The sequence below is a fragment of the Suncus etruscus genome, chromosome 2 (genome assembly GCF_024139225.1).
Source record: "Suncus etruscus isolate mSunEtr1 chromosome 2, mSunEtr1.pri.cur, whole genome shotgun sequence".
Lineage (NCBI taxonomy): Eukaryota > Metazoa > Chordata > Mammalia > Eulipotyphla > Soricidae > Suncus > Suncus etruscus.
This window is the reverse complement of record NC_064849.1, coordinates 166,648,862-166,672,948: the sequence shown is the minus strand read 5'-3', so window position 1 is coordinate 166,672,948 and position 24,087 is coordinate 166,648,862. Positions and strand designations below refer to the sequence as shown.

The 24,087-nt window shown below is 33.9% G+C and overlaps 1 protein-coding gene across 1 annotated transcript in view; it reads right to left on the bottom strand.

Annotated features, from left to right (window-relative positions):
* MAN2A1 (mannosidase alpha class 2A member 1) overlaps positions 1-24,087 on the bottom strand; it is a 202,746-nt gene that overhangs the window by 87,554 nt on the left and 91,105 nt on the right. The window contains exons 9-12 of the mRNA XM_049769175.1: positions 22,627-22,829; positions 19,144-19,326; positions 11,747-11,861; positions 9,940-10,007 (exon numbers count right to left, since the gene is read on the bottom strand). Of these exons, the coding sequence (XP_049625132.1) occupies positions 9,940-10,007; positions 11,747-11,861; positions 19,144-19,326; positions 22,627-22,829 (569 nt within the window). The remainder of the gene's footprint in view (positions 1-9,939; positions 10,008-11,746; positions 11,862-19,143; positions 19,327-22,626; positions 22,830-24,087) is intronic.

Here is a 24,087-nt window from a genome sequence, read left to right as displayed (position 1 = left end):
AGCATTTGCCTTGTTTGCGCTGACGTAGGACGGTCCGTGGTTCGACTCCATGCATCCCATTTGGTCCCCCAAGCCAGGTGAGATTTCTGAGCACATAGCTAGTAGTAACCCTTGAGTGTCACCAGATGTGGCCCAAATACCCTGAAACTCTATTGTGGAAGGAAAATAATTTCAGAGAAAAATAGGACTGCAGAAAAAAAGTACAGAATACAAACAGGGATGAAATGGACAAGAAATATATGTGACTATGAAGTACACAACAATACAGAAGTTTAAGCAAATTAAGAGTATAATAAGTGATTCATGTTTCTCTGTGGTAAACACTAAAATATTAACTTATCAAAAAGTAGCAAGAAAATATAAAGATGAATAAAAATAAAGATTTGAAATAGATTTTTAATCAAGTAATTCCTTGGTTTATATTCATAAATATAAGCAGAAAGAGATTACTATAAATATACTAAGGTTTACATTTAATATCTAAAGAACGCATATATCCAAATTTAAAAATTGTGGCCAAGAATATGGCTTAATGGTAATAGCCAACTCTTTTCTGCAAATATGAATCCTGGTTTGATCCTCAGTACCGGGTCTATCAAAATTAAAAGCATTCCTTTTTAAGAGCTAAATTAAATATATTGAGTAATTATTTTGATAAAAGTAATCTCATGAGCTAGACTATCAATAGTCATTAAAAACAAAATATTTTAAATATAGGAAAATATTTGTTCTATATATAAATTTCATGGAATAGTTTAATTATAAAAATAAGCAATGTGATTTAATGTAACCTCTAAAAAGAAACACTAAATTTAACACAAATATTCTCCAAGAATATTATCTAGAGATTCTTGGATTTTGAATAAGCGATCTACAATTTTTTATGCTTCCAAAAGAATGCAAGTGTAAAACACTATTCTATCAAAAACATGTATTTTGTAAATGATTGAAGGGTTAACATTAACGCCACTACTAACAAACTTATTAGTGGAGGCAGACAAAAGAAGGCAGGGCTGTATGTCCTAAGTAGAGTGATAGCATCCACGTACAAATCTAAGGAAATAGTATAACCTGCAGAATATACCAGAACCTGGATCCTGAAATGCACCTCTGAAATGTCAATGAGCTAGAAAGGGAACACATCTAATGCCACATAAAAGACTGCATATTATTGTAAAACTAAAGTTTAAGTTGTTGATAGATAAATTTTTATTTAATGCTATTATTATTTCGGAAGGTGACCTTTTAAAAACAGTGGTCCAAGGGCCACCAAGTCAGAAAATTCAATCAAGTATTTCTTGAACCAGGTGGTATTGAAGGTCATCAAGATATCCTGATAATGTCTGGAATCCATGTGAGGCTAGGGCCTGCATTCCTGTGCATACAAATATGTGCCGCAGCCCTAACCACTGAGCATTTCCTCCCTTGTAGAAGATCTGAGCTATCTCTCTAGTTGAAGATTTTCAAATTATTATTATTTGTATTAGTATTACTATTATTACTGCTTGCTTTGGGGCCACAACTAGCTGTGTTGATAAATTACTCCTAGATCTGTGCTCAGGGAACATTCTTTGGAAATACTCGGGGAACCATATGTGGTGCTAGAATGAAATCCAAGTCAACCACATGCAAGGCAAGCACCATACATGCTGTACTATCTCTCCAACTCAATGTCTCATTTTTAGTATTTCTTGTTGCAGGGAGAGGAAAGATTTAAAGAATCAAGATGTTTTAAAAAAAAAGGGGGGGGGGAATCATCCAGGCAGGAAAAGGTGACCTAAATTAGAGAGACAGTCAAAATACAAGATGAGAAATAATTTGAGAAATAGAAACACATCTTATTAGCAGGACTGCTTTTTGCTTGTTTCCTTATTTAGAATTTAGAAAAGGTTGAGTAGTCAAGCAAAAGGGGAAAAAAACCTTCCAAACTGGGAGTTAGAATGAGGCAGATATGGTAGAACCGTTAAAAGTGATGTATCTACAAGAAAGGAACTATAAAAGGTGTTTAGAACAAGTTTAGATATGGTCACAGCCCCTTGTATAAGAGGACTGTATTGTATTGTCTCAGGAACATCCATCTCTATCTTGATGCTTCTATACTATTTGAAACTCGGAATTCACGTATCTACTAAAAATACAAAAATTAGATTTTCACATCTGTCAGGCAGAATAATTGTCTCTTAAAGGTATCCACCTTAATCTTCAAAATCAGCAATGATTTTTTGTAGGATCGCCTTAAAGTTCTCAAAGCACCTCTTCATCCTGCAGAGCCCTTAGTCTGTAAGCCTTCAAACACAGTCAACTGCAATGCACGACTGGGATAATGTGGTGATCATCAAGGTAATGAAGTAGAAGCACACTTCTCTTAATTCCTTCAAGGACAACATAAACGGACCCTTTAGTAAATTTTTTTTTGCAAGAGGTGGGAAAATAAAATCACCACACAATATGCCTTAATTTTGCAATATTGGTGATATTTTAGAAATCATTACCTATGTCCCCAGTCATTGCAAAATTGGTTATTTCACAACTGAGTTTTTAATCCAAAACTTCCTCTCCTTGTATTTTGCAAATCAATGCTATAGAAATAAAATGTCTCAACAGAGGAGAAAACCAAACATCTATTGGCAGTGATCCCAGGAATTCACCTGCTTGGTACTCTCTCTTTAAAGCAAATATAAGTGAGATTTAAACATTATAGAGCTGATAAGGTGACAGATATAGAACCAGAATAACTGGCTCCAGTGTTCTCTTCACAATGCTGTACTCTTCAAAGCATTTTATAGATATGTCCACAGTTTAATGGTATGGAAAACAAAAGAAATACAATGCTATCAGAATTATTAGTTACAAAGGCTAAGTTCAAGTAATAATGCTCATCAATACCACAATGTATTTCAGGGCTTTCCCCAAATCAGGAAGCATTCTTAAAAATATAAACAATACAACTAAACTAGAATCAATAAGCAATTTATAGCTGTTATAAACAAAATAGGGCTGAAATATCTTCCAATTAGTGGTAAAGTATTAAGAGAAAATAGGAAGCCAATAAAAAGGTTAAACAGTCCATTCCAATTATTCTAATACTTTTGACGTTAAAAAAATGAAAAGATATAAAAATTTTGTGTAATTTGGCTGACCCCAGGAGACTACTGTCACCAATTCAGTTCTGTCTAAAACAAAAATACCATCTGTTTTACCTAAAACATTAAGATGTTATATTTTCCTGTCAATTCAGAAATCACATCTGTAGTCATTTGTGGAAAGACAGCAAAAGACATTATATTTATGGGTGACTACATAAGGAATGATATTCAATCAAAATGTAATTTTCATCTACCGTGGAAGAAAATCTCATTTCTTCAATGACTAGAATGCTGTAACTTTAGAGCAATGCACAGTACATAAACAGACTGATTTCCACAAATATCAAGACTTTAAAAGTTAATGCAGTAAAATAAGGCTGTTTTGTTGCAGACAGAAAAGGCAAATGTGTTTTATTCATTTTGTGTAGCCATGTCGGCAAAAGAAATCCATCTTACATGAAGTTTTTAGGTGACTTGAAAACAACGACTTTTTATTGATGCTACATCTCTTCATGCTACTGCACATTACGTAAGTGGTAGCAAAATATGAAAAGAACAAAATACAAACCTATTCTCAACTCTCTCTCAGAAACAGTATTGGCCCTGGTAGTGCCACTCTCTGATATAAACCAATGAGCCAGCTGAGGAAGATACAAAACACCAGAGAAAACATTCACAGTGGATATAAATACAGTATTATAAAGGTGTAAAGGAAGCACATATTTGAAGAAAAATACATATTTAAGTATATGTTAAGTGATTATGAAATAACTAAATTTTCTATACTAGAAAATAGCTCTACTTTACATATAATTTCTTGTTAAATATAATGTTTTTTAAAAAAATATAAATAAAGGATTAAATAAATAAGCCCAAAGGCACTACTGAAAATTTTGCTTTTACTACCATGTTAGGCTTGAATGTTCTCAGACATTCTCATTATTGGATACTTTCACAAAAATCCTTTTTCGCTACGTAAGCTTTAGTAACCTTCATTTAGAAGGATAAAGTTTGCTTCTCAAAACAGAAGACTTATTCTTTTTTTTTTAATATAATTTTTATTTTGATCATAGTGGCTTACATATTGTTGACAATATTATTTTAGGTACATATTTCCATAAAATCAGGGGGGATTCCCATCACCAAATTGTCCTCCCTACACCTCCATTTTTGTCCTCCCTCCCATTTCCTCTTCCCTCACCCCCAGGGCGGCTAGAATATGTGGTCCCCTCTGTATCAGACCTACTACTTAGTAGTCTTGCACCTGTTTGGTCTTGATGTTTCCCTTATTTCCCCCTCTAACTGGAAGCAGGACTAGCTAGTTCAAGATGCATGGTTTTGTTTGAAAAAGAGAAAAGTGATAAACTGGGGTAAGAGTCTAATATGCCGAAAATGGGCGGAATCCTTCTAGGGGCTCTCATCAACGATTTGAGAAATGAAGGAGAAAAAGAAGGTGAAACACTCCACCAGTACCAAAAGAAGTGTCAGATATCTAGTGAGGACTCCAGCTATATCGATAAGCACCACAAAAAACAAACAAACAAAAAACAAAGAAAAACAAACAAAAACAAAACAAAACAAAAAAAACACGCCATGGTCTTGAAATAAGAAACATGGCATAGCACATAAAGAAAGAAAAGAAAGGAAGAGAAAAAAATAAGTATAACTGGGGACAACAATTTCAATAATCACACCCAAACAGAGAAATCGACCAAAAATAGATAGGTAAATAAAAATAATAATAATGATAAATGAAGATAAAAAATAATATATAAAAAATAACCAAGGTTTTGTGCTTTTTGTATTTTTGTTTTTTCCCTCCTGCCCTGGCACAGTAAATATTGGGGGTCATTCGAAAAGAAATTCACTTGGCCTAAGAAATATGGGGTTTCTCCGTCCTTGGAGTATATTGTCATGGGATCAACTATAGACTCTGTTCAGGATCATTTACTCTCCCGGTGGTGCTTTTGTGGTGTGTGGAAGACAGAAGACTTTTTCTTAGGCCAAAATATTTCAACCTGTATTCTGAACAGCTTGAGCATGAAAATAATTGACTTTATATGGGTAATTTTAAAAAAACAGGACACTGATACTGGACACTGATAGTAAATGAAGAAAAGAATGAGAACAAGGGTGTTAGAAAGTAGAAATATAATAAATTTCATTTAATTATGTGCTCCCTAATGTCATTATAACTATGAAAAATAACCACTCATATTCGAGATATTAATTTACTCTGTATGTAAGAGAGAAAAGTGAAAATGAGTGAGTGAGAGAGAGAGGAGAGAGAGAATATGATGGAGGAAGTGGCACTGGGAAACTGCTGGAAGTCAACTCTGAAAGAAACCCTAACATTAAGAGTATTGCAAACCGTGATTCCTAAAATAAAACTTAATTTTAAAAGAAGTTTCTTACTGCGGTAATGAAACAAAATCATTTAAAAACTGTACAGTAACTGCCAGTATCAAAATTATTTTATTATAATTCTACATATATGTATTTTTCTTCTTCATTGTATGCATTTCCTTGATCATGTCCCTAATGTTAGATGCAATAAAAAAATCACTTTAATTTCATTAGAAATACAACCAAAACATCTTGTGTAAGTAATTTCTATGAGAACATAGAAAAATCTGAGAACTATAAAGTTGAAGGACAAGGGCTAGTTAAGAAAGTTTGATTTAATGTATAAGCCATAAAGAAGAATTAAAACATATACTAACCAGGCAATGTAGCAGGTGTTCACTGAACAAGTAACAACTTAAGCCATTGCTTTTCAAGAAATAAAATTTAAAAACTCGATGAAGATACAGTCTATTCAACTACTTCTACAAATAAACATAAATCTAATAAAAAGTAAAACAATTTTATACTTAGGAACAAAATCACAGCAAATGAATAAGAACCTAAAAAAGAAAATTCATTTTATAAGTTTCACTTTATGTTGATAAAGTTGCTAGAACGTACTACTATAACCTGAAATCACTTATACAGTGAATGACTGTCTAATGAAAAATATTTCTTTAAACTTCTAAATTGTAGTAATACATATATATCATTTAACTATTTATGGCAGTCTAGCCACCATAAACTTCAAACTGTTTAATTCAAGAATTATAAAATATAGTATTTTATACTATAGGTATAGGCATAGGTATATAATACATATATATTTTAATTCTGATACTGAGGAAGTTTAAAATATAGTCAAGACTCTAAAAACATTAGCTAGGAGATGTGGCTCAAAGTCACAGGCATTAGCATGTTCAAGGTCCTGAGCTCTATGCCCAGTTCCCAAGAGATCCCAACTCCCAGCACTGGTAAGATTGGTCCTAGTGGCACCTGACATTACCAGGGAATGTCAGGAATAACTGGAAACCCAATACCTTTGAATAGTCAAATTTGTACAAAGGGCTCAAACATTGTAAGAACCAACACTATTTATGTAACTTTTGTTTGGTTGTTTCAGGACCACACACATCTGGTGATGCTCAGGGGTTACTCCCTGGCTCTGCACTCAGAATTACTCTTAGTAGTATTCTGGAGACCATATAGGATGACAGGATCAAATGCAGGTCAGCCAAATGCAAAACAAATATCTTATCTGCTGAACTACTATTCCATCCCACCAACCCTATTTAAAATGAAACAAGCAAACAAAAAATGCTAGGAAAATAGAAGAAATAGAGGAAAATCAATTTCTAAACAGCCCTGAGTTTAGGGAATGAAAGGTAAAGAGCAACCACTGCTCAACCAGAGAAGTTTTTCAAGAGAAAGACATTTTCCAATAGGGATGGAAAGGGAAGGAAATCAAGACAAAGGGACTGTTGAGACATTCAGTAATGCTTTAAATCACAACTCTAGCTCAACAGAGTAGAAGTCCTGAGGTGAGAGGACCCTTGTCCTGAGACCAGACCCTTGCACAACTACAGACAAGCGTGTCCTGACGTGTACAGTCACCAGATCAGACCAGCCAAGTCAGGTCTCAGGGCTTGCAGTGCCACTGGGGAACAATTCAAAAGCACACAGCTGAGAGTCCTAGAACAACTGGTGCCCCACCCTCAGATAACTTGGCACCAGAAACAGTGAGAAACAAACAAACTACCCATTCTACTACTTATAAAACGGAGAAGTTTGGTGTTAAACAGTGAATGATGGAGCATTTAATGGAGCTGCTCACCTGGTCTGTGGTGAAGAACCCCATAAACATTTCTCAGTAGAGGTAAGTTATAAATCAATGGCAGTCAACAAGGAAATGCAGGAGAAAATACCTTCTTTCTCCTCTTTCTCCCCATAAGTTCTATCTTTTAAGTCTTCCTTGGCCATAACATCCATTTATTAAAGATTTCCTATATATCCCCCTCTCTTTCAAATGTTAACAGAATCTGAAGTCACATACTTCAATTAGTAAATTAGAAAAGTCCTACCATAATCAAATATTTAGTGATCAAATTTGTGTGTAGGGATTTAGATTTTGCTATGTCTAATGTCAAAGGGCTTAAATTTTAAATAATGAATTGTCATCTGATTTTATCAAATACATTTCCTAAATTTATTTTTGAAGAGCAACAGTGGAATGTTCTATAAATCTTTTCCGATATGATGTGTTCTTTTTCTCTTTATATGTGAATGGTAATAGTATAAGTTGATTTAAAAATTCTATTAGTCACTACAGCACATTGAAACTAACTGATCTAAGTCAGTCCATCTTCTGTTGATATTATACAACATGCATCTTTCTGCCTAGGAACTTTTATAATATGTTTTATCTCTTTTAATTGAAGTTGCAAGATTTACTAGGGTTGACCCTTTCTCATTTATATTGCCTATAACTTATTACTTTTTTAACTATAAAGCAAAGTCCTTTTAGCCAAGAATAATTATTTTTACCAACTAAATCTTTGATCCTTGCCGTTAGTTAATTTTTTTCTTAAATAAAATCTATAACGCCTGTGTTTCACTCTTATCCATATATCTATTATCCTCCTCATTGTTTTCTCTTGTCTTACTTTTCTGTGCATTATTGCAAAACACTTCTTGGTCTTATTCTTCAATTCTTTCACAACCTCATTTTTCTTAGTTATTAAAAACATTCAACACCTATCCCATCTCACTACAGCAATCTCTCATTTTCCTCTCAGATCCTTTAGTCATAACATCTCGCTATCTATTTTTCCTGGGAGGGGACACGTAGTGATGCTCAGGGATTACTCCTGGCTCATCACTCAAAAGTAACTTCTAGTGGGATATTGGGAATCAAACCCAAGTGGCTGCTTGCAAGGCAAAAACAACTTATGTACTTGTACTTGCTATCTTTTCATTGCAGCTTTCACTATGTGTTTTCCTGGAATTAAGTACTTTTTATATGTAGTTGACTTTGAGGGGGTATTGTTGGTTTTTTTTTACTGAAAAGTGTTAGCAACAGATATTCACCAAATGTAGGGTCATTAAAGCTTATAAAGTTTTTCCTCAGACACCTAAAGAAACGCATTGATAGAATAGTAATGGATGACATCGACACCCCAATTTCACAAATAGTGTGACCAACCAGAGTATTAGTAAAGATACAGGAGCCCTAGATGAAGTTAGAAAATTGATATCAATCAATTGGGATCAATGAAACCAAATAAAGGGTCCTCCAACTTCAAAAAAAAGGAATGCTCTTGTCTAGTGCACATGTAACATCCTCCAGAATAGATTATAAACTTGGACATAACTCAAATATATAAATTCATAAAAATATAATATCACGCATCCTCTCAGATCTCCATGCCCTAAAATAAAAATCAACTACAAAAGATGGGGAAAATCTCAATACATGGAAGTTTAAAAAAATGCTAAAAACTGGATCAAAGAGGAAATGAAGGAATAAATCAAAAAGTCCTTGAAACTATATGGGAAACAAACCTTCAGAATTGTTGGGACAGAGAAAAACCTGTATAAATTATAGGAGAAATTTGTAGTAGTCTATAATAGGAAAGAAGAAAAAGCCCTAATCAACAACCTTAAAACATCTTAAACTAGAAAATGAGCAACAAATAAATCTTGAAACAAGTAGAAATAAGTAATAAACACAGAAATCAAGAAAGCAATATCGAGTCAATGAGACCAGGATATGATTTTTGAAAGAATAATAAATACGCAGTTTGACTAGTACATTAATGATTTTCTATGAAATACTTTACAATAGAAAATACTATCTTCTGATAATTAAGTTTATTCATTAAAAGTAGGAAAAGGGAGTCAAGAGAGAAAGTATAGGGGTTAAGGCTCTTTTGTTGTTGTTGAGGGGGCCACACCAGGCAGCTTAGGAGATACTCCCGGTTCTTTGCTCAGAAATCGCTCCTGGCAGGCACTGGGGACCATATGGTATGCCAGGAATTGAACCACCATGGGTTCTAGGTTGGCAGCTTACAAAGCAAAAGCCCTACTGATGCGCTATCTCTCGAGCCCCAGGGTTAAGGCTCTTGAATGACAAATGGTTAACCCTGGTTCTACCTCCAGGCATTGCATATGTAAGGAAACAAAAATAATATGATAACGTAAACTAAAAATAGTATCATAAGATATTTTTTAACCATAGGTCATAAAATTGCCATTACATGCTCTATCTGTAGGAAACAGGAAATATATTATAATTGTTTATTGAGCAAGCAATACTACAAAGCAATAGGCTATTTTATTAGTATTGAACATGATATAATCATAAAATAAAATTCATTTAAAGAAAAATTTAAAAATAATAAATTGTTTAAATAAATTATTGTATTAACTTTTTATTTAAGAGCTTGAGAATGGGATTATCAAGACAAAGTCAAGTTAAAAATGTATCTATTAATAGGAAATTATTTACCGTGGTTCGCCATTTAGAGATATAATTTTTTGCTGTGGCTGAAAATCTTGATTCTCTTGTTTGAAATCCTACAAAAATTAAGAAGAATGTTTATTTTAATTTATCAGTTAAGTTTCAAAATTAACTATGTAATATTACCTTGCAAATTTTCTGAAGAGGGCACAAAAGGAAAAAAAATCTTTTTCTAGATACATAGTCATCAAATTTCAAGATATTTCTTAGTGAGTATATATATATATATATATATACACACACACACACAAAAATATGCAATTATACAAATATAATTACACAAATATATTTACATACAAATATAATTGAAATATATGGCACTACAGTCTATAATGAGTCCATATAAAATCCCCATGGATTTATTCTATTTAGGACCCAAATACATCAGAGTTCTAGAGACAATTCTACAAGACAATCTTATGATGTTTTTCTATTAGTATTTCAGACTTAAGAACTAATGCTCATTCATTGCAATTTCAACTTTAACAAGGGTATCTATCATTATTTGATCATAAGCGTAAGTCAACAAAAATATTAAATATATATTCTAGAGGTATCCATTCAAGTTAGATACATGGAATATAATAATAAACAGCAATTATAAAATACCTAACTTGTCAAGTTTAAAAGTAAAAGGATTACAATCAAAATCATTTTCTCATTTCTTTCCTTCCTACAGAACTGCCTGGTCCATCTTTCAGAGCATTTACATTGTAATTATCTCATCTTATCCTAATAGTTAACAATTGGTAGTAAATATAATTTACCTAATTACAGATACATGAATGAGGACTCAGAGAAAGTAGCTTTCTAAAGGCCCAAGCTAGTTGGAGGTCAAATTTAGGTGAATAACAAATTTCTGAATTCCTGAATCAGTGTTCTACCACCACACCCTGTTGGCCTCCAGGATATACCATGGAGGTTACTGACATAACCACTTGAATAAGTGAGGGACTACAGTCTGAATGAAGAGGCCAGAAGGTAGAGCAAGGGAACTATAGTAAGGAAACCAGTTGAAGAGCACCACAATGGTGGAAAGGCACTTCTTCAACTTTTACAAGAAATCATGCTCAGCCAAAAAAGACAATGTACCTTCTTATGTAAGGATTTACAGAAATTCAAATATCTAGGTACTTCTAATTAAAAAAAAGAAAAACATAGTCAATAACTAATTGGAATATTCTAATTTTAGAATACTATAATATTCTACTATTAGAATATTCAGTATTTTACAATACTCCCTTAACCGTGTTTTAAATACATACATACAAACATATATATATATATATATATATATATATATATATATATATATATATATATATATATATATTCTTTTTTTTGGTTTTTCGGGCCACACCTCCTTGATGCTCAGGGGTTACTCCTGGCTAAGTGCTCAGAAATTGCCCCTGGCTTGGGAGGGACCATATGGGACGCCGGAGGATAGAACCTTGGTCCTTCCTTGGCTAGCACTTGCAAGGCAGGCACCTTATGTCTAGCGCCACCTGGCCGGCCCCAAATACCTATATTTTAAGCTATCTTGAAATAGGCTCAAAGTTTATTTTTCTGCTTAGTCTTAAGTCAGCACAAAATAATACAAAACAAATGTCAATACACATAAGAAAAGGAGAACATATAGGTAATTTATGTAAAATAATACAAAAGAGAATAATGTACAAATAGCCTTACTTCAATGTATTCTTTCATTAACATTCTTATCTTCTTTTCTAATCGAAAAATAAACAATTTAAAAATATTGCACATCTGAAAAATATAGACGTCATCATCAACTCACCATTTCTAGGAGGGTATCAAAAGAGAATAAATCATATGAACGTTTATCCTTCAAAATAAGAAGTAGAGCAGAATGTCCAATTACTTTATTCAAATTCAGTAATGAATGAGAGAGCCTAGAAACAAAAAGTTTAGTAATATGAGAATTAAAATGTTTTTCATTTGAATTACTTCATTTGCGTTAGTTATAAAAAAGAACTCATACTGTACTCACAAAGTGAAAGCAATAATGGACCTCTATAATGCAGATTCTCATTTACCCAAAATTGAGTACATGGGGTGTGTGTGTGTGTGTGTGTGTGTGTGTGTGTGTGTGTGTGTGTGTGTGTGTGTGTGTGTGTGTGTGTAAAAAGTGTTACTTATAATTTTTATTTTGCTTTTGTTTTGGGACCACACCTGGTTGATGCTAAGGGGTTGCTCCTGGCTATGCACTCAGAAATCACCGCTGTCTTAAGGGACCATATGGGACACTGGGGGATTGAACCACGGTCAATCCTTGGCTAGTGCGGGGAAGACAGACATCTTAGTCCTTGTGCCATCGCACCAGCCCCTATTTATTTTGAATTATCTAAATAAATTCTCAAACTAATTTAAAGATTGGTTTAAAATAGAAAGTTTCCTGGTTACATAAAACAAAACTGATTTTAAAAATGTGTAAACTGATTCAAATTTCTTACACTTTCAATGAATCACCAAAACAAAAGAATAAAAGTACCCAGCAAGACTAAGTAATAGACTTAAACATTCTACAAAAAGACAGTATTTCGGGGCTGGAGAGATAGATTGATGGTAAAGAGTTTACCTTGCATGCAGAAGGTCAGTGGTTCAAATCAATTTCTGAGCAATTTCTGAGCATAGAGCCAGGAGTAACCCCTGAGTGCTGCCAGGTGTGACCCCCCCCAAAAAAAATGAACAAAAAAGGAGAGTATTTCGATACTTTACAAAAAAGTTTAACAAGGGATGAAACAGGAATAAAAGAAGAGATGAAATTAACTTTGGTCACAAGAAAATTTAATCAGTCCACACCTTCAAAGATTTCAAATTCCTAATTTCAAATTAGGTATCATGTTGAATCTAATTTCATGTTCGTATTCAAAGAACTAGAAAAAAATCTGTCCTGCACAGATTTAGATAATTGTCTTTGTCCTTGCTACTTTACTTGGTTACTGAAACTATACTCAAATTGTAATTTTATTTCTTTGAAATAAAATGCTTATGAATCAACTGACTTAAGATTGATTTTATAATACAAAGATGGTATATTATCATCATTCAAGTACTACATGTAGAAAAAAACTTGCTTAAAGGTTTAGCAGTTCAGTTTTATTTTCTGAAAACTCTACAGAGCTAGAATAACTAAGTAAACTTATAACAGAAATATGTTGAAAAGAGTTGGCAGTTTATTGTGCTTGTAAAGTGATTATTTTCTCCAAAACAGGAAGCTTTTCTGGGTCTATGCCTAAAACACTTTGCTGCATGCAACAGCAGCTAAATTTGTGAAAGTTAAGATAATTTTTTCCTTTGGAGAATAAAATTACTTTTTTAAGTTATAAGTGATCATGATCATTGTTTACTAATTCAATAAAAATCTTTGAATTGAGGTGCCAGAGCGCACAGCAATAGGGTGTTTGCCTTGCACGCTGCTAATCCAGGATGAACCTTGGTTCAATCCCCCGAGTTTCATATGGTCCTTGAGCCAGGAGCGATTTCTGAGCACATAGCCAGGAGTAACCAGTGAGTGTCACTAGGTGTGACCCAAAAAAGGAAAAAAAAAAATAAATAAATAAATAATATATATATACATATATGTGTAATTAATCTATGCTATCAAAACTTTGTGGATATGAGTTCTAGCCACCATCTAACTAATTTCTCGTTCTATTCAAATACCATCCAACTTGGTAAAAGATAGTCTCACTAGTTTAAAACATTATATGAATAAATGCAGAGAGTACTAAAACAATCTAAGTCCTCTCATTTTTTTTTTTAAGCAGAAACAGGTTTTATCCAGAGGTACTGACAAAGGGGTGGGGGAGGACAAGAAAGAGAGTAACATGCTCTAGCGAGCAGAGTTTTGTCTAACCTGGAGAGAACCCCAGGATACAATGCAGTATAAAAGCAGGAAAGCGTGTATCTCAAAAGTCGAGGTGCAACATCATGTGCATGTGGGTACCATATGCATAGACTGGCAACACACATGTATTCTGTTATTTTTTAGTATTTACGTAGTTATATCTTTACTGGAGTATTTAAACTATAGAAAACAAATAAATATGTTCACCATGAGTTAAAAATATACACACATATATTTAAAGGTTATTCAGAGTCCTAATCAAATTACACGTAAGCCCTGAGTCGAATTTCACATCCTAAAGGCACACTTTTAGCATTTTAATGAGATGAGAACTAAAATAAGCACAGCATTCTCCACTTTCTCAGAATGTAAAAAGCTATGTAAAAGTTTTAAAATAAAAATCTTGTTGGAATTCATTGCCGGAACACAAGGGATGAATCAATAAGCTGAAATCAATTAATGTAATAAACCCTAGTAACAAGAAGAGAAAAATCATATTCATATGATGCAGAGAAAGCTTCTGACAAGTGTCAACATTGATTCCAAAACAGAAACCCTCAACAAAATAGGGAATAGCTGAACTGATTCTCAAGGTAGTTATGGTCATTTACAACAAAGACGTAGTCAATATCATTCTCAACAGCAAATAAATGAAATAAATGAAAGTCTTCACTCTGGAATCAGGGACAAAAATGCCTAATTTCACTACTATTAAGTATATTTGTGTTAATCCAGACCATAGCAATGAGACAAAATAATTTAAAGGGATACAAATTAGAAAAGTAGCCAAATTATCACTATCTGCAGATGAAATGATAATATACATAGAAGTCTCTGAAGACCCCACCAAAAATAGTTTAGAAACTATAAAGCAACATAGCAGGCTACAAAATCAGTCTGCAAAATTGTACTGCTTTCGTGCAAATAACAAACTAAAAGAAAAAGAAATTAAATGAACTATTCCATTTAAAACGTTGAATCTGGCACTATAATTTACTTTTTGGATATCTGATAACTTCCTCTTTCTAGGACAGTACCTCACTGAAGCATAATATAAAATTCCGGCAACAATAACCATTTCTAATACTACAGTCTGTTCAGTGTGACATCCAAGTATGAGTCACTGGTGGTAAAAGCCAGGAGTAATATGCTAAAATAGTGGTCCAAAATACCAAATATATAGGAATAAACTTAACAAAGATGGCAAAGACCTACATTAAAAATTGTAGGTCACTATAAAAAATGGAATAGGACATCCAAAAATAAAAAAGAATTCATGGTCAAAGACTGAAAGAATTAACATTGACAAAATGGGGGCTAAGAGAGATAGTACAGTGCGCAGGGCTCTTGTCTTGTAAGCAAAGAAATACCTGGCGCCCCAGATGGTCCTCTAAGGCCAGGAATAATTCATGAGCTGAATGAGAAATAATGCCAGAACACAGTCAGGTATGGTTCCAAAAACAAAAGTGAAAAGAAAACAACAACAATAAAATATTATCAAGGGTCTGAGCGATAGCATAGCAGGTAGGGTGTTTGGCTTGCATGTGGCTGACCCAAATTCAAATCCTGGCATTCTAGATGTCCTTCAAGCCTGCCAGAAGTGGTTTCTGAGTGTAGAGCTAAGAGTAACCCATGAGCAACTCCGGATGTGGTTCTTCCCCTCAAAATTAAAGAAAACAATAATATCAAAATGATCGTCCTATGCAAAGCATTATACAGATTCAATAAAAACTCACAAACATTCTGATGACATTCTTCAAGAACTTACAACACTCTCTTCTAAAAAATATATATGGAATAATAAAAGTTCCCCCAAATAGCCAAGGTCATTCTGAGAAAAAAGAAACTGTGGGACGAAAGTAATAGTACAATAGGCAGAATACTTGTCTTGCAGTCATATGGTATATATCCTCAGCTTGACCACGTATGATCCCTGACTGCAGAACCAGGAGAAAGTCCTTAGTACAGCTGGGTATGGCTCGAAAGCAGCTCCCCTCCTCCCCCAAAAGAAGGAAAGGATAAAAGGAGTGGTATCCCATTTTTTAACTTTAAATTATACCAAAAAGCATTACCAGAAAAGAAATGTACAGCACTATACCAAAGACACATTCAGACTAATGGAATAGACTATTCATGGAGAGTTAATTTATGAGAAAGGAGCTGAGTACATGAAGTAGAGGTAAAGAAAACTTAAAAAATGGTTCTGGGAAAACACCAAAAAATGAAAATGGGATCTGTACCTCACAGCATATACACAAGTTAATTCAAAATGAATTAAAAGACCATGAGATAAAACCAGAATTACATCAATTAAAACATTTTACATCATAAATGATCTCAGACTAATAAAAAAGATGAGCTAAATGGAAGAAAATATGTGAATACAATACACTAGAAATAATGTAGAAAATATGTACTATGTTATATAGCATATGATTATATATATTTATAATACAAAATTATGATATATAATACAGTTGATACATATATTGTCAAATTTGAATAAACAGCAGTTAACAGTCCAAGAACAAGCAAACAACCAATGTTAATATGACTTTTTGCTTCTAATTCCCTATCTAATGATTTTTTGTTGCTGTTTTGTTTTTGGTCCACACATGGTGATGCTCAAGGGTTACTCCTGGCTATCCGCTCAGAAATCACTCCTGGCTTGGGGGACCATATGGGAAATCAGGAATGGAACCAAGATCCATCCTTGGTCAGCCACTTGCAAGGCAAACGCCCTATTGCAGCATTACTGCTCTGACACCCCTAACTTATGTTTTGAAATTTCCTTCTTAAAATATGTGGTAGACCTGATAATTGTTTACGATTTCTCAATGAAGTTTTAAGTACTCAAAAAAACAAATTTATACATGTCAAGTAAAATTTGAATTAGTTTTGTTTCTCCAAGATGCTATTTTGTATAGAAATGATTTTATATACTAAAATATAAAACATGGAAGAACTAAAGATATAGACCTTCTGGACAAGTTATAAGATATAAAATTTAAATTTTTTTTTTCTTTTTGAGCCACAACTGATGACACTCAGGGGTTCCTCCTGGCTATGTGCTCAGAAATCGCTCCTGGCTTGGGGGATCACATGGGGCCCCAGGTAATGAACTCAAGTTTGTCCTGGGTCACCCACATGCAAGGCAAACACCCTACCGCTGTGCTATTGCTCTGACCCAAAATATAAAATTTTCTGTAAGAAAACCCAATGAAGGGGCCAGAGAGATAGTATAGCGGTAAAGCATCTGCCATGCATGCAGAAGGACGGTGGTTCGAATCCTGGCATCCCATATGGTCCCCCGAGCCTGCCAGGGACGATTTCTGAGCATAGAGCCAGGAGTACCCCTTGAGCGCCCAAAAAAATTAAAAAAGAAAAGAAAAAAAAAAAGAAAACCCAATGACCTGTACTTAAATCTTGCAATATGGCAGCCAAAGACACAACATGTAGGGACGAAGTCAGTATTATGTCTCTTCTATTTCCTCTGAGAGCCTCATTTTTCTTTCCAGCTGTTGTAGGCACTCCCAAGTATACACAGGAATCCATGCAGAACAGGGCACAGAACCAGTTAGCTACTGGTTATCTACTGACTGAGCTATCTACTGACCCTAGCTTCAATTTTTAACCTAAACAAAAAAGATAGGAGCAAGGTGGAGGGGAAAACTGAATGCTTTGACCTTACCAACTTATCATACATATTTTCTACTGTATGCCAAGTATTTATCAATCGTATATGCAGATGTATTTATCACAAGACAGATTAAAAATAAGTCAAGATACTAAACATTGGGGCCGGAGAGATAACACAGAGGCATTTGCCTTGTAAGCAGCTGATCCAAGACCTAAGGTGGTTGGTTCGAATCCTGGAGTCCCCTATGGTCTCCCTGTGCCTGCCAGGAGCTATTTCTGAGCAAATAGCCAGGAGTAACCCCTGAGCACCGCTGGGTGTGGCCCAAAAACCAAAAATAAATAAATAAATAAATAAATAAATAAATAAATAAATAAATAAATAAAATTAAGCTACTAAATATCAAATACATATGGACTTATTCAAGTCAACTAATTTTTGCACCCAAATTTCTCAAAATCTCAACATCAAATAGCAAAGTGATGATACATCAAACGATTGAAAATTACTGTATTCTCACTATCAGTTCACTTTATATGTTGTATAAACTTTTCTCTATTAGGTATCAGGGATCAAAAATGGTCTTAAACATGCAAAGTCTGCATATAACCACTTCTCTGGATATTTACTTTCCACAAGATATTTATATGGCACAGACCTACATTTTGTTTATTTTCTTTTGGGAGGTGGAGGTGAGTGGCCACACTTATGGAGCTCAAGGATTCTAGCTCTGTGCTCTGAAACCATTGTTAGGTGTTTGAGGGACTATATCTGTGAAGGACCAAACTATGTGTAAATGTGAATGTGTGTGTGGTGTGTGTACACACACATATTAGCATCTTGAAACAATTTAAAATAGCATAAAGCACACCATTATTATAAAAGAAAATTGTGAACAAATAATGTCTAAACTATAGTCAAAATCCTTCGACATGGTAGTAATCATATCTATACAAATTTTATTGAATTGTAACTAAATGCAAAATCTGATTTGCAAGATAATTAAAATTTCACCATAAAATGGCCATCATTTCATTATGAGGAAGCATTGTGTACAAAGTCCTTTGATATTCTGAGTTCCTTTTTATTCACCATTAGTAAATATACAATATCAAAAGATATAAGGGCAGGAGGGATAATAAAGTAGATAAAGCATTTGATATCTTATATGCAGCTTACTCAGGTTTGAGTCCCTACACCAGGTATTATCCCTGATCATCACTGGGTGTAACTCCAAAATTCCCCTTTAAAAGAAAATAATTAAGCTTCTATTCCCTGATTTTAAGAGCCAAATACAGTTTTGTGATCAATATCTAAGCAATTCATTTTTCTCTAAACTGACTTCCCATAATACATATGTAACAGGTTTCTAAGTCTTCCTTGTTGACACTTCAAGGCTTATTAATATTTCAAAAATATTTTGAATTGTCCCTTTTACAACCTTGACTACCATGACACTCAGAAAACAGGATCTAGTCTATCATATTTTTTACTACTTCATGTACAGAACAGAACTGTAATAAAAAGCTGGGAAACCTGTCCTACTGCCAACAGACTCTTGAAAAATGCTTGAAAATTCAATCTTCTTTTTTAGAATACTCCTAAGGGAAAACATTATTAATGTGATATTACATCCACTAAAAACTTTATCAAGAGATAGAAATTCTTGAGCCAAAAATTATATTACCTGGTTCCATAATCTACAACCACCCAATCCTTTGCAGTTCCTGTTATAGCATCATGATGTTGAAACAGTCCCAAATTTCTTCTGGCTTCTGTCAGTGATGTGTAAAGGACTGATGAAAGAAACTGACTGATCTCGTATTTCTCAGCTTGTTTCAGGGCAAAATAGTAAAGTATTTCAGCAGCCCTAGTATATAAAACAGTCATAAATTTTAATTTCAAAACAAACATTTTAGTTCAATATCTTAAATGTGCACTGATATACTGACATATTTTAAATGGTCTTTAAATAGACAATTCAATGCAATTTAAAACATATCAATATTTCTGTGGACCAGCAATGATCAATACAGCATATCTTCATTATCCTATATGAGAGAACATCATATACAATCTGTTATTGGGGTAGTGGTTCTTTCAATGTAGTAATAAAAATAGATTTACTTAAGGATAGCTTATTGAAGAGAGCCCTACACAGCAGGACTAAATTTATAAATATTACTGTTTATTCCTCTCATGTGTACACCAGAAGAAATGACTATGGGACACTGCACCCTCACTGGATGGTGACCACGAGGACAGTGATGGCTGATGCTCACTGACCAGTTAGATTATGTGTTGATGATAGAATACAATTATAAATAATTTAGCAAAATAAATGAAAAGGTAGTAAATATAGCTATCTTTATCACTTATTTAAAGTAAAAACAGCCACCCTTTAAGACTGGCTATAAGCACATGAAGGGTGTCTGATATTGACCTTTTTGATTGGAATACTATAGTTCAAGATGTTACTAAAAAAGTTCTTTTAAAGCACTAAATGACCAAAAACCTCTATTATGAACAACACTGAAATTTAAAAAATAAAAAAATTAAATTTTCCTTAATACAGTACATAAAACATTCAGATCTTTGCCTTCTGCACTCCTATATTCATTGCAGCGCTAGTTATGATAACCTAAATCTGGAAACAACCCAGGTGCCCTACAACAGATGAGTGACTAAAGAAACTTGGTTAATCTACATAATGGCGTACTATATACAGCTGTTGGGAAAAATGAAGTCATGAAGTTTGGCTATTCATGAGGTCATGAAACTTGGGTACATCTACATAATGGTGTACTGTATACAGCTGTTAGGAAAAATGAAGTCATGAAGTTTGGCTATACATGAAGTTTGGATGGACATGGGTAATATTATGCTGAGTGAAATGAGTCTGATGGAGAGAGATAAATATAGAATAGTCTCACTCACCTGTGAGGTTTATACAGTAATAATACCCAGAGACAATAGAAGTATGGGCCAGAAGGAAGAGCCCATGATATGAAGCTTACCAACAAAGAGCGGTGAGCACAGTTAGAGATACAACTACACTAACAACTACCATGACGAGGACAGTGAGAGAGAGAAAAAAAGAATGCCTGTTCTGAAGACAGGCAGGGTGTGTGTTGGGGGGGGGGGGCATTGGTGGCAGAAAGTTACAGTAGTGAAAGGAGCTGTACATTTGATGACTGAAACCCAACTATGAACATTTTCGTGACCATGGTGCTTAAATAAATTATTTTTTTAAATATCAAATTTGGTTAGTATAATGTTTATATACTTCAACTAAACCAACATAGTTGGTTAATGAATACTGAATATGGAAGAAAAATAAACAAAAGAGAAATAGCATAATTTAGGGCCACCACCACCAACAAACAAAATAAGTCCCAGCACTATGTTGCCAAGGTATTTTGGGGATCATGCTATGCTCATATGTTTATTTTCCATACAAATTTATGCTCTTAGGAGTTTTCATAGTGTAGTGGTTATCATGTTCGCCTCACAAATTTATGATCTTTACATATTTATTATAGTTTTTAATAAACTATATTATATATTAGTTTATATAATTATATATTATATATAACATATATAGATTATATAATTATATAGTTTTATATATAAACTATATAATATCTGGCACATTTGGTAGTATGCCTCAAAGAGTCAAGTGTTAGGTTGTTTTCTTTTAGCACCTTAGTCAACAAAACTGTTAATCTTAGGATTTCTTGCCTAACATATTCAGCAACACCACAGCCTCCATCAGTGTCTGCTTCCTTCTACTGCTGCAGTAGAACTGCACGTGTCCCCCCTGTCCGCCCCCTTTTCTTCCATGTTGTAGCTTCCTGCTAAAGATCAGTTCTCAGGTTTTGTTTCTTTTGTCTTTGGGAATGAGTTACTGATGTTATGAGATATTTGTTTCTTTATCTTCCATATATGAGATAAATCATTTTATGCCTGCCCCTTCCTTTTGACTAACCACTTAACATGATATTTTCCAGATTCATCACTGCATGATTCTACCTAATGTTACCTAATTCTACCTAATGTTAAGGCCAAATAGTATTCCACTGCATACCAGTTTCTTAATCCAAGTTCAAATGTTAGTCTTGTGAAATAACAATATCACAACAGTAACAAGATTAAAACACAAAGCTCAAAGTATAACTCTGGGAGAAGTTAATTTTTACAGAGACTTTCTAAAATGTACTCTATTTCACTATCCTATACAAAGTACATATATCAGACATAACTTCATTTCTTCATTTTTTTCATTTTAAATACTGTTTAACATGAAATTTATGAGTCAATGTAAATTTGTGATTTGAGCTGAACTGAAAATACATTCCTAGTAAAATTAATGTGTTCCCTGGAAAGCCCAAGCTTCCCATACTGAGAAAAAGTCTGAATAAGGAATAGCTGGGGCAGTTTACCAAAAACAACTTGATTCAGATTCTTAGAACTAAAGTCTTCACTGAGACATTCAAAGAATTTTAAAAATTAAGTAAGTATATATAGTCTCTTGGAAACATTACTTATTCAATTGCACTTGGTGGTAATGACATGCATTTAATAGCAATATATGGCTCTCTTTATATATATCGTATATGCCTGTAAGTTTCAGCAATAAGATATTAAATGAACATCATTGCCACCAAGTGTCAATATCCATCCATCACTGTCATAGGCCCCAAATGATACCTACAGAATGTGTTTCAAGTAAGTAAGAATTAAAATGAAGCCTCTTACATTCTTCCATTTAGAAAATATATGAGTTTTAAGATAAAAACTTCAAAGTTCTCTTACTGACCTTCACTCTTATTTCAACAATTCAGGCTACAGTTCTCTGACCTACAGACATATGTGACAATGTCACTATATACTGTGAAAGCATGTAAACAATAAATGGTGATCAGAAAATATAAATACAGAATACAGAGCAGAGAAATCTGATTATAAGAAATGCTAAGAAAAAAACACATCGGTTCAATTAAATTATGTTGAGACACCTCTGATTGTATTAAAATTTCACAATGATATTAGGTAAATCCTAACAGCATAATGCCACATCTCATATGGCATATATACCTCTACCAAAAGAGTATGAGGAGATAAAAGACAGAAATAAGCATATGGAGCTGCTCTCTAAAGGTAAGTGTACCTTAAATGAGACTCCAATATCCTATCTAATCTTTTGTAAAAGGGTCTTGATGTGAAGTAGCCACTCCAATAATGATCATCTCGGTCAGCATAAGTGAAAAAATCTCCACTTGCCACAGGGAACAGGTCATGGTTGTTCTTTGCACTTTTTTTTTCTTCTTTACTAACAGCATCAAAATAATCAGACAAAGTCCCAAACTGGATCTAATAAAAAGACAAAAGTGAAACTTCAGCTTTTCATTCCCAACACTGAAATTACTTGCACTGAAAACTTACAATAATTTAAGATCTGCTTCCAAGCCAAGAGGCATATACATAGTTCAGAGTTTATAAACCTCAAATACAAAATGAGAGGGAAAGGAGAGTGGAAAATACCTGAAAATACATGTTTAACATGTGTGGGGTCATGGGTTCAACACGAGGTTGACCACTGAATCCCTAAAAAATATTGCATCTGAAACCACCAGCATTGATTATTAAGAGTATCCAGTAAAGTGCCCTAGCATCATAGGAGTGGCTCCCAGGGCCTCTAAGCACTGTTGGGGGGTGGTTCCTACTAAAAAGGTGAAAGGGAGGCAGAAAATAATAAAATGGGTAGGGTGCTTGCATGTATGTGGCTTATCCAGGTTTGCTTTACAGCATCCAATAGGGTCTGCCACATCTGCCAGGAGTGAACACAAAGTGCAGAACTAGAAATCCTGAGCACTACTAGGTATGGCCCCAAAACAAAAACAAACTCTGGGCCAAAGAGAGAATACAGAAGTTTAGGCACCTGCCTTGCATTCAATTCCAGTTCAATTCCTAGAATCACATATGGTCCTCCAACTATTGCCAGAAATGATCCCTGAGCAGATAGCCAGGAGTTGCTCAACACTGCTGCATGTGTCACCCCCGCATCTCCAAATAGCCCCAACAGTCAGTGACTCCTTCACTTGATCAAGTTCCAAACTAAACTAGTAAACAAGTTTTATACATCTGACACCAGAAGAGCTATGCAGATCAACAACTGTGAGGATCTGAAAATTCCTTATTTGTCACTAGAATTTTAAAATGTGCAAGAATCGTAGCATGTAGAACCCAGAGATAAGAAATATCAGAAAGGAGCAAAAATAGAATACATATGAGTAAAATGTTTCAGAAGTCTGGAAGAGTTTTGTTAATGACTATCTGTCTACTCATAGAGCATACGTATATACAAACATTTACTGACCGTTCCTCCTCAGTTTGAACTTTGATAAAGAAGAGACTAACAATTAACTTTTTTTATTCAAGATTTTTTTAGAGATTTTTATTATAATCATTTACATGATAATGAGTTTAAGCAGTACCTCTAATATATTTTAGCACAAAGCCAACATTTCCTTTTTTAGAATAAAACATACCTGTATACATATATAGGCCTATACATATTCTCCTCTTAAATTTTCTCTGTGCTATTTCACTGATCCCATAGATTTAGTAT